The sequence below is a fragment of the Dipodomys ordii genome, unplaced genomic scaffold, assembly GCF_000151885.1.
Source record: "Dipodomys ordii isolate 6190 unplaced genomic scaffold, Dord_2.0 Scaffold124, whole genome shotgun sequence".
Lineage (NCBI taxonomy): Eukaryota > Metazoa > Chordata > Mammalia > Rodentia > Heteromyidae > Dipodomys > Dipodomys ordii.
The window spans coordinates 2,529,911-2,549,068 of record NW_012267340.1 but is presented as its reverse complement, the minus strand read 5'-3'; the positions used below and the strand labels follow the sequence as shown (position 1 = coordinate 2,549,068).

Here is a 19,158-nt window from a genome sequence, read left to right as displayed (position 1 = left end):
GAGGGTGGGTTATCACGGGAACTTATGTGACTAGGCCCACAGGGTCTGCACAGCTGCAGGGTGAGGCCCCAGTGTGCGGTGCTGGTGTCCATCTGGGTGTCCCACACAGCAGTCAGTTTCTGGGTCAAGAGGCAGGGCCAGCAGTATGTGTTTGTCTCCAGAACTGAATGTGTACAAGCAACTGACCACACAGGCTGCGGGGTGTGTGTGCATGTGAGTGTATGTACATATGAGTGTGTGCAGTGTGTATGCATGTGAGTGTTGCATGTGTGTGCATGTGTATGTACAGGTGAATGTGTGTGCATGTGAGCGTGTATGTGCATATGTGTGCGTGTGAGTGTATGTACATGTGAGTGTGTGCGTGAGTGTATGTACATGTGAGTGTGTGTGAGTGTGTGTGTGTGTGCATGTGTGTACGTACAAGTGAATGTGAGTGTGTGCGTGTGTATATGAGTGTGTGTGCATGTGTGTGTCTAAACCATAGTGGTGTTTATCTTGTCTCTCCCTTTTTTGTGAAGGTCCTGGGCTTGTACTCAGGACCTGGACGCTGTCCCTGAGCTTTTGTGCTCAAAGCCATCACTACCCCTTTGAGCCACAGCTCCATTCCTGTTCTGACTGGTGAATACTCTCACAACCTGCCTTCCTTGGGCTGGCTTTGAACCATGATCCTCAGCTCTCAGACTCCTGAGTAGCTAGGATGACAGGTGTGAGGGCCCCCCCCACACCCGGCTTAGGTTAATTAGCTTTAACGATGCATTTTTAAATGAAGATGCGGCTTTTGGAAAAGCAATGGGACGCTCAAAAGGTATAAAGAATACACGATCCTCAGCTTGATGAGCAGATTCAGAGATACCCTTAGGACTAAAATCCCTGGGTCGGTCCCATCACCTTTGGACTTTAGGGTACAAAGTTGATTTATGTGGATTCCCCCCACCCACTATACCGACATACTTCTTACGGTTTCATTCCAGAGTCCTGGGGCGGGGGGGGGCAGGGCCTGGGCAGCGTGGACACTGCAGGGGACATCGCGTGACTCCTTCCCAATCTCCCCCAGCTTCAGCGAGGACATGGCGCCGGGCTCTGTGACCTGCGTCCCACCGCCCTCCACCCTTCATTCTCGCTTTCCCACGCACAGTGGCGTGGTGGCCCTCCTTTTAGGTTACGATCTCACCCATCAGAGCGGTTGTGTTGGAGAGAGCGGGTTGTGTGTGGAGGCGTGTGAGCGTAGATACGCCCGAACGCTAGCTACGCGTGGTGTCATGCATGCCTGCGTAATGAGAGACAGAAATAAAACAGAGACGGGCAGGTTCTGCTGGTAAGAGGCGGGGGGAGGTGACACTGGCCCCGGGAATGGGAGTGGTGCAGATGGAGGCCGGGATGGGGGTCTCTGCTTGGGCTCTGGTGGCCAGCAGGGAACCAGAGGCGGAACTGGAGGCCCCAGGGGTGCTGATTTGGGCTCTGTCTCCCCTAGGTACCAGCGAGACGTTGTGCTGTGCATCGTAGACAGAATGACTTTAAAGAGCGGGCCTCCAAGGGCGGCTCAGCCTCCCAGAATGCAAATGCCCAGAGAACCAGAGAGGCCGGGAAAACCAGCCCAGGACTGGCCCTCAAGAGACCCGGAGTGTTCTAGGAGTCTTCACCCTGCAAAGGAGCTTAGAGCACTGATACGGGAGGCTTCTCGCTGTTTTGTGATGTACTGTACTTTGTTCAAGGGCCCTCCCAACGGCCGAAGCCCCTGAGACGATGGTGACCTTGAAGAGGCCCTGGGCCGCGCGCGGCAGGGCGGCTCCACCCGAGTTTGAGAAGATGAATGACAGCAAGAGCCACTGCGGGCAGCTTCAAAGCCACCCTCCAAGAATTAGTTAGCTGGGCGCCGGTGGCTCACGCCTGTCACCCTAGCTACTCCGGAGGCTGAGAGCTGAGGATCGCGGTCCAAAGCCAGCCCGGGCAGGAAAGTCCGTGAGACTCTGATCTCCAATAAACCACTAGAAAACCGGAAGTGGCTCTGTGGCTCAAGCAGTAGAGCGCCAGCCTTGAGCTGAAGAGCTGAGGGACAGAGACCCAGGAGGTCACATGTCCCCTCGTGAAAAAGGGCAGATCTGGACGCAGACAAGCTCCCAGGGAGAACCCACGGGCATGGAGGGAGAAATCTATACGCTAACCCCCCGGACGGAAGAAGAGACACAGCACAGACAGGACGCAGCCCTGGTGGGGTTATTGGATGACTCTGGGAACTGTCTCCCATTTTTTTTCTCAGTTCTAACGTGAGAGCAACCCCCTGCTAAACGGCCCGCACATATTCCCCATAGGTTTTCTGTCCACCATGCTGTCGATGATTACTAATTACACATCTGCGTCAATAAGACTCCACCAGGAACTTCTTGAAAGCAAGTCACATACTTCATGTCCCTGGTATTTGAATCCCTGGCATTTAGGATGTCTTCGTATCCCTAGTCTTTCGCGTAACACGAGATGGCTGTTTGTGGGCTGGATGTGTGCTCATTCACGCGCAAACACCCCAGACAGACAGATGCACTCCCAGAATAAAGGAAGCGTATTCCTGTTCCCGCGACAATTAGAAGCTGGGCTTGCTTAGGAGCAAAAACACTCGACGAAAGCCCAAATGCCACTTCTGAATCCTTCGTTTCCTTCCTCTCTCTCTAATGACCCCATCTCACACGCCTCACAGCGCCTCTTGCTGTAAGTGAGGGCGAATTACTACTGACCGTAGGCCTTGCCTCTTCCAGGCTGACAGTTTACGGTCCCCGTCTCTCAGGAGAGGGGGACTGTTCTAACCCGATTCTTGCTTACCAAGAGAATTGTTCATGGTTCTCCCGAAGGGCAAAAGAAAAACAACCAAAACAATCTCCAAGTCTCCAACGCAGCAAGAAGCCTGAAGCTTTTCTTTCCCACCAGATCCACCGCATAGCCATTACAGGGACGGAAAGGCAAAGCCCGGCGTGGCTTTGCTCTCTCTCTCTCTTACCTGCTTGGTCCTCACTTTGGAATCGGGCGACAGGTTGTTGTAGGTGTAATGCGCCTGCGTGACTCCGCAGAAGAGCACGGCCACGATCCCTGCAAGGCAGAGAAGCAGCGTCAACAGCCCGCTTGCTCTCCCCCATGGGAGCGCGGACTCCGTGTCCATCCAGGGCCAACGCTTCACGATGACCGCGCCGAGGAAGCCTCAGCCAGTCATCAAAGCACCCGAAAAAGGAAACCGAGGGTGGATTCTTCCGGCGGGGACAGTGGCACTGGGCCACCAATGAACCAAGGCTGCGTGGTCCGCGCTGGGCCTCTGGTGACCGGCGCCCCTCCTTGGCCATGTGTGGTACTACAGGGTGGTGTCAGTGCGGGCCTTTGCCTTCAGGGTGCACTTAGGGAGCCCCAGAAGGTTCTTGGGCTGCCCTAATTTACTAGGAAAGACCCTGAGTCACAGACCTAAGATGTGGATGAGGGTTTTGTTCCTCCTGGCAACATGCCTGCTTTCCCAGCGAGGGAGGGAGGGAGGGAGGGAGGGAGGGAAGGAGAGAGAAAGACAGAGAGAGGAGACACAGAGAAAGGACAGAGGGGAGAGAAGGAGAGAGAAAGACAGAGAGAAGGAGAGGAAAGGAGAGGAAGGGAGAGAGAGGGAGAGAGAGGAAGGGAGAGGAAGGGAGAGAGAGGAAGGGAGAGGAAGGGAGAGGAAGGGAGAGAGAGAGAGGAAGGGAGACAGAGGGAGAGAGAGGAAGAGAGAGAGAGGGAGGGAAAAGGAGGGAGAGAGAGGGTCAGAGAAGGGGGCAGGGGGAGGGAGAGGGAGGAGAGAGGGAGAGAGGGGGAGAGGGAAGGAGAGAGAAAGGGAAAGAGGGGTGAGGGGGAGAGAGGGGAAGGGAGGGAGGGGGAGGGAGAGAGAGGGGGAAAAGGGGGGAGAGGGAAGGAGAGGGAGGGAAGGAGAGAAGGGAAGGGGGAGAGAGGGAAGAGGAGGAAAAGGGGAGGGAGCAAGGAAGGGAGGGAGAGAGGGAGAGGGGGAGAGAAGGGGAAAGAGAAAAGGAGAGGGGGGAGAGAGAGGGAGGGAGGGAGAGATCCTCTTTGGCAGGCTGGAGGCCCTCCCCAACACTTGAGCTGAATTTGAAGTAGCAGAATCTTCCCGTGGAAAAACACTCCTCAATTAAGTGCTGACGATCCTCAGGAGAGGATATGTGAACGGAATACTGGCATTTCAAAGGAACCTGCCGTTAATAATAATAAGAGACACCCGGAGACCCGAGCCTATCTTTTGGCTACGTAAACGCTCGTGTTTATTTACCTGCTGGTCATTTTTTCCCCCAAGATTGGATAACTTATTGCTAAGACATATTTATATAATACCAACAGGTGGACCTTACCATTACTTATTTTTTCTGAATAATACACTTCTAATTTTTCAATGAAATAAGCAGGAAATTTTGCCAAGAACTAAATATCCAGTAAGCATTTCTAGAGAGGTTTTTTTTTTTGGGGGGGGGGAATTTTCCACTTATATCTTCAGGAATTCTAAGGAGGAAAAAAAAAACCTTTGAAGGCATTTATTCTGTTCTTCATAGAATTTCTATTACAAAAATAGGCATCACCAGAGAAACATTTAAGATTGACACACAGTCAGTCTTTTGAGGAATGAGGACATTTTGACATTAAAGTTTCTCCCTGTGGACACGGTATATACCTCTCACTGCTACTCTGTATTGTCCTGAGCCTGTGGCAGTATCTAGAAAAGACCTAAGACGCTCAGACTCCAGGAGCCCAAAGGAATTAATCTTTATTTCCACAAATGCGTATTTGGCTTTTGGAAGAGAAGATAGGGAGATTAGTTTTTGATCTTCATCTACAAATAGGTGTTTATGCGAGTTGATTAGTGGCGGGACACATTTTCCTCTTCTATTTAAATGTTCTCAGCTCAAGACTATTGACACCTGCGGTGTCTGCCACTGATAACATTATTCCACACTTCTTTTCTCATTAAAAGTTGATGAAGCCTTCAGATCACGCAGCAGAAAAAATAAGCGTCTGTCACGAGGAACATGATTCTCTTTGACATTAAATGTAGACTTGAAGGGTTTCCAAGACCGGAGAATATTGCATTTTTAGACAGGAAATATTGATTATATCATCAGAGCACAGAAAGAGAAAGGGGAAAAAAATGTATCTTGCTCTCCGACTGTACTCTGAGGGGTTTTAAGGTTGATGGGTTCTTTTTTTCCTATGCCACATTTTTATTTATTCTTGAAAAGAGACATTGCTGACAGGCTTCCAATCACCACCAGAGATGAACCTGTAACGGGGAAGTCAGAGATGCAACAGAAAACTCCTTCGAGGATAGGAAAGGACCCACACTTGGAAGGAGGGCAGTGAGCGTCTAGTTCACATTTGACAACGCAGCTGGCAGGTTAATCATGGGTCTGTAGAACACAGAAACATCGATGCAGACAGCAGCACCAACCTACATTTGCTATCGGTGCTTGCGTGCCAGCCCTGGGGCCCGTCCCTGAGCTTCTACACTCAAGGCTGATGCTCTACCACCACGTGAGCCACAGCTTCACTTCCGGCCTTTTGGTGGTTAGAGAGAAGACTCTCACGTGGACTTTCCTGCCCGGGCTGGCTGGCTTTGAACCGTGATCCTCAGATCTCAGCCTCCTGATAGCTGGGGTAACGGGCGTGAGCCGCCGGCGGGCCCTGTGGAACGGACACACCTATATTTCTGATTTCTCCAGCGCAGTGTCCAGGTACATTTGTGCCTATATTGCAAAGCTGAGAGATTTCCATCTAACAACAGCAATTCCCCCACCCTTCCCCCTGTAGTAGTGAGGACGTGCACAAATCGACCTGAGGCGTAGAGAAAAAGAAAAACCACCCCTTCTTCAGGTTAAGACAGATCCCTGGCACTTCACCCCAAGTTTGGAGCCCATCAGGCTTCCCCTCACTGGCATTTCCATTTCCTTAGCACCCGCGGACACCTTTGTATTATCACCTGAGTGTGTGTGTGTGCGTGTGTGTATACATCGCACCTGAATGTCCAATTAGCAACCCCACAGCAGCTGGGTGTCTGTGTACCGCACCCGCCCGCTCCCGAGGGACCCGGAATGAATTGTTGTGTCCCCCGCTTTCTACCCTGTGTGCATATTCATTTGTCTTCCCTTCCAGTAAACGAGTTATCGATCTAGTTGGCGGAGGGACCTGGATAGGATCTTTTCCCCCACACTGGTAATTTGTATCCGCTTCCCGACGATTTTCTACAGGCTCTTAAGAAAGGACCTTCTCCTCCCCCCCCCCCCCCCGCTGCTTCCTGACACCACACGCAGAAGCTAAATGAAAATCAAGGCTGCACACATTTACGGGGAAGGACATGGGGGTAGATCTCTCCACCACTTTTCGCTCCAAGCACTGTTTGTTTGTGTGGCGCCATGTTAGGAATGGTTTGGTTGACCAAGGCGCAGGTGGGAGCTAATCAGCCTCTGGGGACCACCGGCCTCCCGCCCCACCCCAGCCTCCTCCTCCCCCCCCTGCATGTTTACTCCAGCGCAGTGTCCTTGCTACTTTCTCCTCCCAAGAAGGTGGGGTGCCACGCCTGTCATCCTAGCTACTCAGGAGGCTGAGATCTGCAGATCTCGGTTCAAAGCCAGCCCAGGCAGGAAACTCCCTGAGACTCTTATTTTCCAAGGAGCCACTGAGAAAACTGGAAGTGGCGCCGTGGCTCAAGTGGTAGAGCGCCTGCCTTGAGCTGAAGAGCTCAGGGACAGCGCCCAGGCCCAGAGTTCAGGCCCATGACTGACAACAAGAAAAGAATGTGGGGTGCCTACTTCTGCAGCTTGAATGCCTACTATCGGGAGGGTTGGCCGGCGGTCACTGCACCCCGCTTGCTGCTGAATTGGTGGCTAAGTTGGATCTACGCAGTCCCCTCAAGAGGAAATCAAAGGCAGTGAAGCCAGGAGAGGGCGGATAACAATTTGTACTTAGAGACGAAGACTGGCCAGGTTTGCTTCGAGAAGCATTTCAAACCAAGTTCACTCCTGGCCATGTGTCATATTTACTGAGCTCTAGAAACATTCTCTCCCCCGCCCCGCCTCTCCCGCCCTGCTTCGGTGGCAAACTCAAATGGACAGAACACATTCACCCCTGAGCAAAACGCCTTCTGAAGAGGCTTCCGGGCAATTTCGTCGGGCAGATCTGGGTGGCCAGGGAGGTAAGAAATAACATGCCAACTTACTTCCAGGGGGCCAGGCGGAGTCTCAAGGTGTCGGGGTGACATCGCTGCCCGTGGAAAAGCTTGTCTCCTGGCGCTTGTGAACAGAAAGGGACCAGCTCTCTGTTCCTAGATCCTCACGCCACTGAAGCCTTCCACCAACTGACCTGGCGGCTGAGTTCACCTGAGCTCCCCACAGCCAGCCGCTCCATCAGCCGGGTAACGAGGCCCTGCTGTGCGCAGAGCCTCTGGAGAACGTGATTGGGCCACAAGATCGTTTTTTGGGCGTTCCTAGAGGATGACCCGGCCCAGGGGGGGGTGTCTTTCCTGTTTGTATCCCCTTTCCTGTTTGTATCCCCCCCCCCAGTGCATTCATTCTCAGGCTCATCATGTAGTCTCTTGACTCAAGCAGCCTGGCTTCGCAGTCAGGACTTGTGGTTGCCTTTGTATTTGGACGTGTTTATTTTCTTCGATGGAAATCATCCAGAGCTGAGTGGAGAGGGGGTTAGTTAGGTTTGTTTCACATTTCGGATGAGAAACACATGTGGTCCCGCGGACGCTCGCTCCTCCCTCGGCTTCTGCCCCGGGTAAGACAGGCCCCAGGAATCTAAAAATGGAAGCTTGCCTTGCTTACAGCCCTGGCTGGAAGCCGTCGACGTAGCCGTCGGGTCTGATGCCAGTCCTCAAAGTTTGCTTCTGGCCAAAGCCTAAAAAAACACCCTGACCGCCCCCCCAACCCCCACCAACGTCGCAGATGATTAAAACAAGTGCATTTTCAAACGGCCTGTCCAGCTCTGTGTGTGCTTTCTGGTTATCTCTATAAACCCGAAAAGAGGCTTCTGTGACAGAGATCGACTTTTATTAGAGATTATGTGATGCGTCAGGCTGGCGGGTTAGTCTCAATATTCCGGGTAAAGTAATGGCTCGGGCACCTAATGACTTTGGGAAAATATTGGGAAAATCTCTAGCTGATCGGGGAGTAGGAAGGACGGACACAGGACTCTCACGGAGAAGCAGCTCTGGGTTGTGTTAATTCCTCGAAAGCCACACAAAGTAGTGTGTGTACAAGAGATGATCAAAACAAATGAAGTGGTCATCATCAGATTAGTAACGGCTGGAAGCGAGGGGGGAGCTTTGGGGATGACCGGCACCCCCTGCCCACCCACGGAAGTATCCGTAAGGAGTGGAAGAAGAGGTTCAACCGACTCGGGGTGTTGGGAGGCCGGGGGGGGGCTGTCTTCAAAGCTGGATTCTCTTTTGTCTCCTAGTCGGCACCTGGCAGGATACGTTCCACACTGCGCCGTCTCCCACCTCTCTGTCTGTCACCGATCTAGCTAGTTTTCTTTCTAGTTTTTTTCCCCTTTGAAATTAGCTTTTGGATTACGCGTTCCCTGAGACCTCTGAGGTAAGCAATAAAGATCTATTCTGGCGGTGGTGAGCAGACGGACGGGGATGTGTTGGAAGGCAGTATAGTATGTGGGCCCGAAGGCAGCCCACCTTCCCATCTTCCCTGCTGCCCGGAAGTTTCCACACCGCAGAGAGAGAGCCCCGGTGACCTGCCTTCATGTGTCCTTGTTCCTTGGGGCCAGGGAAAGCAGGAACATCTTCATGGATAAGATGTCCTGTGGTGTGAGAACGTTGGGACTTGGCCTGTTACTCGGCTTTGGAAAGTTTTTCTTTTGTTGGGCTGAGTTCCCCTTGCTGGGAAGATATTTACCGAGTTTCTAATTGCTTCAGCTCTCCTCTTGGTACTGGCAAAGCCTGGAGAACTTGGCAGTCTATTTGCGTTTCTGTCCAGTGATCCTAATTCTACCCCGTCAGCCCGAGTGCTTGCCTTCAGAAGTGCAGAATGAATGACCTACTGGGAGATGTCAGGGCTTAGGGGGGGTTCCCGCTGAGAAGCCATTGTGTGTAGACCCACAAGATGTGCTCTGAGGGTGTGCATGTAAGCAAGGCCCCAAGATGGTGAATGATCTCAAGACGTACTCATCCACAAAGGGCTCCATCCATTCTCGTTCACCTTATTGCTGGTGTGAGATTATCCGCAATAGGATCAACTCATTTTTAGGCAAGTTGAAAAGACGTTTTGTAGACGTTAGCCTTGTGTCATTGAACCAGAGCTCAAAGACGTTGATCACGGCCCTGAGCGGAGTTCAGGGAATTGTGGGATCTGAGACTTCAGGAAAGTGGGATCTGAGAAATGACCACGGGTTGCTATATCTTCTTTAAAATGATTGTTGGATGATTTGAACAATCAAAACACCACATTTCCCAGCGTGGTGCCCAAAGCCCCTTAGATAAGGATGTCTGTGATAATTACTCCTAAATTTTAATTTACTCCCCCCCCCCAGATTGCTCATTGTTGTAAGTAAAAGTGACTTCCTTTCACGCTCATATAATTGTGCTAACTCATGTGTCCCTTTCGACTCTGGCTACCAGGAAGAAAGCTCAGAGCTGTATTTATTTGCCAAATGATTGCAACAAACAGCTGCCTAATTCTGCAGAAACACTTGATACCGGAGCACTTGAGTGTTTATCTTCCACTAAGAACTCCCAGCGATACGCGTGGCTTGTATCGGGCATTGTCACAAGTCCAATCTGGAAACAGGCCAGGATGAAATAATAAACAAACACAGCGCAATTTAGACCCAGCAAGCTCCATCTTTGGCAATAAAAAAATGGCAATACCTAGACTTTGGTTTCTATCACATGCCTATTAGGCAGAGGGCCCAAATCTGGACTTGTGCTCAGGAGAAAGTCTGTGGTTGGGTGAATTTATCAAGAGCACTTGGATCTTTCTGCTAGGAAGGTTTTGTGTGTGTGTGTGTGTGTGTGTGTGTGTGTGTAGCCATCACCCTGAGTAATGGCTCCTTACTTTGCACAAAATCCACTTAAGATATCAGATTAGCTAGGCCCTGATGCCTAGAGCCTGTCATCCTAGCTACTCAGGAGGCTGAGATCTAAGGATGGTGGTTCAAAGCCAGCTTAGTCAGGAAAGCCTATGAGACTATTATCTCCAATGAATGACCAAAAAGCTAGAACTGGAGCTGTGGTTCAAGTGATAGAGAGCTAGCCTTAAGCAAAGAAAGAAAGAAAGAAAGAAAAGCAAGCAAGCTCAGAAACAGTACTCAGACTGTGATTTCAAGCCCTAGGCTTGAGACACAGGCATAATAATAACACCACCACCAATAATAATAACAATAAAAATCAAGTTAAAAAGGATCATAAGAGACCAAGGTAAAGATAAACTAGCCGGTTACATATTTTCTTGCATACTGCAACCTTTCAAGTGTTGGTAGAACAAGATCTTGTTCAAATAGATCTGGAAATAGACCATTTTTCACACATAGAAATGAAAGTGTTTTTTTTTTTTTTTTTGGCAACTGTGCGTGTGTATCTTGATTTCAACCTCACCAGAAGACTAAAAAAAAAAAAAAGTTAAGTTGAATACCGCTCTACCTTCCTGGAAGATCAACAGCTGATTCACAGCATAAACATCACGAAGATCATTTTACAACAGTAGATTAAGTATTGAACGGGGCGCCAGGCTAGGCAGTGGAGGAAATCAAAGTTTTACCTTTGTTGTTTCCTTTAAGAACACCATTATTGTTTGATTTCATTTCTTTTTTTTTTTGCCAGTCATGGGGCTTGAACTCTGGGCCTGGGCACTGTCCCTCAGCTCTTCAGCTCAAGGCTAGCGCTCTACCACTTGAGCCACAATGCCACTTCCAGCTTTTTTCTTTTTGCTTATGTGGTGCTGAGGAATCGAACCCAGGGCCTCATGCATGCAAGGCAAGCGCTCTACCACTGAGCCACCTTCCCAGACCCTTTCTTTCATTTCTGTAATGATTGCAACTTCCCCTTTTCACAACATGGTGACGTGCTAACAGAACAGACTTCGTGTGAGATAGTTGTGGTGAGCGGAGGACTGTGGAGTAGAATCAGTAGCACTGTGATAAGTACTCAGAAGTACATAAGCAATTGGTGGGCCCGATTAGCTTTGCTTATGGAAATGATGCGCATGGCAGTCCTAGGAAAGCCAATATCCAGTCTAGGAGCAAGGGGCCAGGGCAGGCTCCTGGAAAACCCCTCTTACTATGCAGGGCACAGCTGTCCGGTGCCCTCCGGGTGCAATCTCGCCCCAGCATGCAGGTCTACCACCCCCCAGCGTCTTGCTTTAAATCTGTGTGCCACGGCTCCCTGCCGGCTGAGTCTTTCTCTAAATGAATGAGATGGTCTCTGAAAGGTATTCTACCAGCACTTGGTCACTGTGCACCTTCAATGCATGTCCATTTTTTTTTCTGATCCTGGGGCTTGAACTTTGGGCCTAGGCACTGTCCTTGAGCCTCTTTGTGCTCAAGGCTGGTGCTCTACCCCTTGAGCCACTTCTGGCTTTTTCTGAGTAGTTTATTGGAGGTAAGGGTCTCCTGGGCTAGTTGGGCACCAGTGGCTCAAGACTGTCATTGTAGCTACTCAGGAGGCTGAGATCTGAGGATCTGGGTTCAAAGCCAGCCTGGGCAGGAAAGTCCGTGAGACCCTGATCTCCAATGAACCACCAGAAAACCGGAAGTGGCACTGTGGCTCAAGCGGTAGAGCGCTCGCCTTGAGCTGAAGAGCTGGGGGACAGCACCCAGGCCCAGAGTTCAAGCCCCATGACTGCCAGAGAGAGAGAGAGAGAGAGAGAGAGAGAGAGAGAGAGTCTCATGGGCTTTCCTGCTTGTGCTGGCTTCATGATCCTCAGATCTCATCCTCCTGAGTAGCTAGGATGACAGGTGTGAGCCACCGGCGCCTAGCTGCGTGCCCATTTTCATTACTATTCGTTAACCTAGACTCAAAGCATCGCCAACCGACACACAGAAACCCAGGGAGACACAGCTCATCCCCAGCAGAGATGGTCGCTGTTCAACTGTATCAGTTAGCACGGAGCGAGAGGAAAGGGCCCTGAAAGCCAGGAGAGGCAGGGAGGCAGGCTGCCGGAGGGCAGCAGCCTCCGCACAGCTCAGCTCCAGTGACTCCTCCATGGAGAGGAAGAAGCGCCCGAGCATGGCAGCAATACCAGGGCAAATGCCGACCGTTCCCCAGCCAACCTGGGAATCCAGACAGCCGGCAGGACTTTCTTCCTCTCGACTGCTTGCTCCCCCTCAGAGGACCCCGGAGACAGCCCCCCACTACACACCCACCTGGCTGGACTTGCTTGAGGGGATGGGCGTGCCCGGGAGAGGCTACTGCTTACACTGAATTATACATGAATGACATTAATATAGTACATATTCATTATAGTCATTACAAAATATTAGTTATCTATGAATGGCATCCACATATTATATATATTAATTATATTCATTACACAATATATTAAAATTATCTATTATAAATATTTATTATATAATATGTTAATGATATTATTTTTATATATGTTACACATGTTTATTATATATAACACATTAATTATATATAACTATGATGATTACATTTATTATTATTATATTGTTATTATTATTATTATACCTCCCCCAGGAGGCCCATGCGAGGCTGATTTTATATAAACGATTTCCACTCACTAAGAGAGACTCCATGTCACTCAGTGTCCAGGACAGACAGACAGACACACACCCACATCCACACGCCCAGCTCCCGAGCCACAGGCAGGACTGACCTGTTAGGCCAGCGGCCTCTGCGGACAGGAAGGCACTCCAGGACAGAAGGAAAAACAGCCCTGTCTCCAGCATCGGGAACTCGCACAGCTTGGTGAATTTGGTCAAGTGACGGGACAGGTTAAGGAAAACGACAGCCGTCTGTCAGCGGTAGCCCCCCGGTGGCTGGGAACCCCTGGTCTGGTGATGGTGTTCAGACCTGAGCCGGCCCCTCCCTGAAGATGCACACTACGGCGTGGGAGTCACAGCCCTGCCCCGCTTTGCTACAAAGGGGTCTACTGAGAGTCCAAGGCAGCAGGGTGGACGCCCGGCCCTGCCCTGGGGCCACGCCCCTCCACAGCTTTGCACACGCCCCGGGGCAAACGGCCAAGGAGTGTGACTTCTGAATGGAGGAGGGTGCTGCCCATGTGCCGGGCGTGAGGGGCCCAGGCCGTGGGTACTCCCTCCCCCCTTTAGCCAAGGAGATGGGCTAGGGTAGGCACTCACGTGCAGCAGTGGGAGCTGCCCAGGGCGTCTTATGGTGGAGATGGCAGAGAAGGCTGCTAATTCTGTGTACGACGGTGGTTCATCCTGGCCAGAACGACCCTGGAGGCCGGGCACCGGTGGCGCCTGCCTGTCATCCTAGCTACTCAGGAGGCTGAGATCTGAGGATCATGGGTTCAAAGCCAGCCCAGGCAGGAAAGTCCGGGAGACTCTTATCTCCAATAAACCACTCAGAAAACCAGAAGTGACGCTGTGGCTCAAGTGGTAGAGCGCCAGCCTTGAGCTGAAGAGCTGAGGGACAGCGCCCGGGCCCTGAGTTCAAAGCCTAAGACCATCAAAAAAACCCCAAAATGACCCTGAGCAGAGTGTGTATTTCAGTTACATCAGAGCTTTGCCCTGCGCCTCTGTGCTTTTATCTCCCTCGAGTCTCGCATGTGGCCGGGGCACTCACCTCTCTACTCCAGCACTTCCCTCAGAGCTTCCTTCCTGACATCGTCCCCACCGAAGGCAGGGCCCACGTTTTACTCATCCTGACTCTTTGTAGGCCCTGAGCCCCTCAGCTGCTCCCCGCTGCCCAGATCTCGGCATCTACTCTCCTGGAACACGTCCCCAGCGTCCACCCTCCTGGGCACATGCCTTCCTCCTGCCTCCTCTAGGACTTTGGCCCTCGGTCTTTAGTGTCTCAGTTCATTCAGTGCCAGTACTGGGGCTTGAACAGGGCTTGGCTTTATTTGTTCATGGCTGGCGTTCTACCACTCCAGCCCTGTCTCGGCTCTCAGCTTCAATGGAGCAATGAGAGTCTCACAGATTTTTCCTGCCCGGGCTGGCTTTGAACCGTGATCCTCAGATCTCAGCCTCTTGAGTAGCTAGGATGCCAGGCAGGAGCCACCAGCGCCCTTGCTCTGTGTTCTCTACTTGTCCCTCCCACTTGGCCTTGGCCTTCTTGTTTCCTCCTCTATACTGACTTGTGCTGGTCCCAGTCAGCTTCTGCAGGTGAAGATCAACTTCTTCCCTCGGCTCAGCTCCTGGCTACTCTCCAAAGTCCCAGCAAGAAGAAGGAATCCACGTCAGGGAAACGTGTGTCCTGTGCAACATTGCACAGTGGCTCTCGATGCTTTTTAAAACCCACGGTGACCACTGGGTTGGCCTATCTGGTGAGCTGGCCATCAACACAGTTATAACACACAACCGAGAAGACTAGTTCAGCATCCTCAGCCAGTCCTGCCCCGTCCTCGACTCTGGGTCTTCAGATACTTCATCTTCATGTTCCTAGGGGGCAATCTCCTGGAGACCAGACACCATCCATGGTGCTGGAATTGATCTTGGATAAGAACCTGACTTCTGCCGCTAATACCAACCAACACTGCCAGGGCCCACCTGGAAGCAGGTAACCCCACTACTGTTACCTCAAGTTCGAATTGACCTTACCATTTGCTAGAGGTCATTTGTTATCAGAAGCATCCGATGGCCACTGGCTGCTCCCGACAGCATCCAGGGACGTAGACAAAGGATATCAGTGCTGTGACGACCGCGTAGGCTGAGCCCATGGCAAAAGAGCCGGCGAAGATCCCCAGGAAACTCCCCACGGACTGGAAGAATGCCGCGGTGTCAAAGGCGTTTGGGTTCTCCTTGGGACTGTAGATGGATATGGAACTGTGAAGAGGAGAAAGGAAGGGTCAGTCAGTGACTTCCACCCTCTGTTTCTGGACAGGCTGGATGTCAAGGGGAGGAGGAGCTGAGTGGGGGAAAAGGAAGTAAAGGAGGAGGTAAAAGCAGAACACTTTTCTTGGCCTTCAGTCGAATCCCTTGGCATCCATACATCCCTGCCAGTCAGTAAACATTTTTATATTGGAAGGGTCGTAAAGAAATATTGTTTCTGAGCAAACCAGGCATTAAAATGTGGTAGGTGTATAAGGAATCTGCTGAGAAGATAGATAACCGTGAATTATTTAGTGGCCATATGTCTTCCGTGCTGTTATATATTCCAAATGTTCCTGATAAAAAGTGCACTTTTATGGCCCATGCACAAATGGGGTGATACAAATCACAGTGCACACAAAATATTCTGCCGTGATCTTGTCATGAGCCACAAAGCATTGCTTCTCCCCAGCGAAACCTTCCAGAAACGCAGCCCTTGTAGTCTTCAAGATATCACAATATTAACTCCCGGAGAGAGACAAAACTCGTATTTTCCCATGGATACAAATGGCAGCAGCTGGAAAGGTCATCTTTTATACCCCAGTGTGGTGGCTGCCCTCAGACTGATTTTCATAGAGAAAAATCTATCCACCAATAGGCAATCTGTTTACTTAAGTGTTTTGGAGGACATTGCATTTCCTTTTTTTTTTTTTTAAACTAAAGACTCAAATCCTAGTAAGGGAATCTGAGGACAGGATGGGTCCTATTTTAGGAAATCTTGTAGCATTCAAATGGACAGATGTTCTAGGACTGGTAGGTTTAAGGGGACCAAGGAGGGGAGCACTTAGGTTTGTTTTGTTTCATTACAGTTTTTATTTTAACCTGAAGTCAGGAAAAATAAAAAAAAATTATGACATTTACCCAAGATTATAAACCAGGATACAGTAAAGCCACCAGTACAACCATGTTTATTGCAGCACCATTCACCAGAGCCAAGGTAGGGAATCAGCCCAGATGCCCCTCAATGGACGTATAGATCAAGAAAATGTGATACACACACACACACACACACACACACAATGGAATTTTACTCATTTGTTAGAAAGAATGATGTTGTACTGTTTGTAAAGAAATGGAAAGACCTGGAAAAAATTATGTCAAGTAAGTCAGGTCCAGAGAGACAAAGGATGCACACTGTCCCTTATATGGGGAAGCTGGATCTGGTTTATAAATTTATAAGTAAATACATTGGGGGGGCATGCAAATGTTTACAGATGTTTAAACTGGAATATGGTAGATTCGAGGGAGAACTCAAATACCGTAATTCTAGAGAAAAGCACAAAGTTCAGCCAAATAAAACACCAGGAAACGGGTACTCGAAAGGGGTGGGTGGGGTCAAGGGGCAAGGGGCGGACAGACAGAGAGGAGAAGAGGGGGAGTACAGACAAGAACCCAGCGTCTATCCTTCAAGATTAAGAGCAATGAGCGTGTGACGGAGAGGCATTGGCCAGCGTAGACTGTGTTCATAAATGGCTTTTTTACGTGGCATCTCCTTCATTCTACTACTCAAAGATGATAATAATAATAATGATAATAATCCAATTTGGGAGTGGATTCTGGAAAGGTCTGTGGTAGGGGAGAGGAGAGCCAAAGTATCCTGGACACACGGAGAGAGATTAGAGGGGATTTTACAGAGACCTACCCGATCTGTGTGTGTGTGTCTGTGTCTGTGTGTGTGTGTGTGTGTGTGTGTGTGCCGGGGGAGGGTGTGTGTGTGTGTGTGTGTCTCTGTGTGTGTGTGTCTCTCTCTCTCTCTGTGTGTCTGTGTGTGTGCCGGGGGAGGGTGTGTGTGTGTGTGTGTGTGTGTGTGTGTATGTATGGGTGGGGGGCACATCTTCCAGCTCTCCTGCAGGAAGATGCAGGGTGGAAAGAAGGATGTGTTGAACGGTCCCAGTCATTCCCTGGATCTCTTTAAACTCCTAAAGTAGGCCAAGCACTGCTGCTTTGATCCTGTAATTGGATAAGGGAGATGAATGTGGATCTTGAATAGAGGTCTGAGAGCGCGTAAGAAAGGGTCTGCCTTTGAAGTGTTTCTCTTTCTGTAAAGTGTTATGCTTCCAGGATGAAAAAGCGGGGAGGGAAGCAAACCCCCATTTGGGCCCTTTGTATCTGCAGTGCCGGGGTGTGTGTGTGTGTGTGTGGAGGTGTTTAGTACCCACGGGCACTGGAAATCTGGCATCCAAGGCTGGGAAGTTTGATGTGTTCACCCTGGCACCCAGCAACTCCAGTCTTCATTTTATTAAAGGAGAAACAATGTGGGCAGGGGGAACGCGGTCTGTGTGGTTGTTCCTGTGGAACAAAGGCTTCTGCACGGGAATGTAGGTTTGCACATCACGCCTGGGGAATCCCACCCTTCGAATTAGCAAGTCTCCATCTCCACCTCCACACCCTCCCCTCCCTCTCTCCTCCCTCTCCACATCTCTGTCCGATTGTTCCTGGACCACCACTTGGCCATAACCTGTACCTTTAGTCATGCGCTGTTTCTCTCTAAAATCAACTCACTTTTATTCAAGGGTAAGAGCTTTTGATTACAAAGTGTCCAGGAGACCATAGGTTTCATGTGCTATGGATTAATATAGTTCTTTTTTACGTGTGTGAGATTGTATAACTTGACAAAGAGTTTCCCTGCCTGTTATCTGCCTGTTATCTGACCTCTTCTGGGTAATCCCCCCACCCACTGATATATATTTTTTCTTCTTTTCTGTGTGTGTGTGTGTGTGTGCATGCACATGTGTGCGCATGCACGTGTACTGAGATTTGAACTCAGGGTCTTGTGCTCTTACTTGGCTTTTTCGCTCCAGGCTAGCATTCTACCACTTCAGCCACAGCTCCATGTTAGGCTTTTTGGTGTTTATTTGGGGATAAGGGTCTCACAGACTTTCCTGCCCGGGCTGGCTTTGAACCATGATCCTCAGATCTCAGGCTCCTGAGTAGCTAGGATGACAGGCGTGAACCACTTCAGCCCCACTGATTTTGTAGCCTGCTGTTGGGAAGATAGTATTGTCTTCTGGCCCAATCAGGGCTTTGTTCACCCAATGTCACACTTTTCTGGGGGGTTTGAACAGTAGGGAAAGGCTTAAGACCTCCTGCTCTATGGAGTCTGTCCATAGAATTTTCCGGTCCCATGTCTCCTCAGGATGTATTCACTGGGTGCCTGAATGCAGTGTTATTTGATTCCAATAACCTGTTACTAACCCCTGATGTATGCAAGGCATCCCAGGGAAGAGAAGCTGGGGATGAAGCTGCTGGTCTGCAGCCCCGTCTCTCACCTTGATAATGTCTATTCAAGAGCTCCAGGTCGTTGTTAAAGCCATTTCAAGTCCTTGGACTTTAGTTCCTGGGTCAGCCCTTGTTGGACCCTCGGTGGCTGCAAATACTCAAGAGGGAGAGGGAGAGAAAAATCCATGCAGTGAGGGTTCTTTGGGGGACCCCAAAGCAGGGTTGGTTGTAGCACAGACTGGAGAGGGTGGATCTATAACCCCGGGTTTACTTATTTATTTATTTTTAATGGCAATGGATGGTTGAGTGGATAAAACCAACATCTTTGAAAATTATAGGAGCAGAGAAATACCTAAGGGTATTTAAAAATTCATCTCATAAGGTGGAAATAAGTCCAGGCTATTGATTTGTTCTGTTCAGGAACAGATTGCTCAGCAGAAAATACCAAAAAACCACCAAAAACTAGTTTGATGACAGTATACTGCATCCGTCCTCAGAAATAAATTCATGGAGCATCTTTTATTCAAGAGTTTAGGAATGGATGGAGCAGCCTGAATTGCTGTAATGAAAGCAACATTAATAAGGTTCATTTCTGCAGGGTAACATCGATGTTTCACCAACATCGATAGTCTAGCATTTCTCCACAGCCCAAGTGTTTGTCCATAAGAAGTTCCTGAAAATAAAAAAAAGTTGGCCCTGCATCCTGGAGAATCATTGGTGTAGAGAATGTAGAGTTGAGATCTGGATGCAAATTGTGTTGTTGGTACTTACAAACCTCTGTACCGTTATGTCTAAAAAAAGGGTCGTAGCATCACAGCACCAACAGCGCTGAGAAAATTCAACACCTTGGTTACAAAGCTCTTGACGTGGCATCAAGAACAAATTAATCCTTTCTTAGATAAATCTTCCTTC

The 19,158-nt window shown here is 49.9% G+C and overlaps 1 protein-coding gene across 1 annotated transcript in view; it reads right to left on the bottom strand.

Moving 5' to 3' along the window:
• Positions 1–19,158, bottom strand: part of Slc9a9 (solute carrier family 9, subfamily A (NHE9, cation proton antiporter 9), member 9) — a 228,786-nt gene that overhangs the window by 93,861 nt on the left and 115,767 nt on the right. Inside the window, exons 7-9 of the mRNA XM_013029881.1 lie at positions 14,844–14,982; positions 12,849–12,954; positions 2,987–3,075 (exon numbers count right to left, since the gene is read on the bottom strand). Of these exons, the coding sequence (XP_012885335.1) occupies positions 2,987–3,075; positions 12,849–12,954; positions 14,844–14,982 (334 nt within the window). The remainder of the gene's footprint in view (positions 1–2,986; positions 3,076–12,848; positions 12,955–14,843; positions 14,983–19,158) is intronic.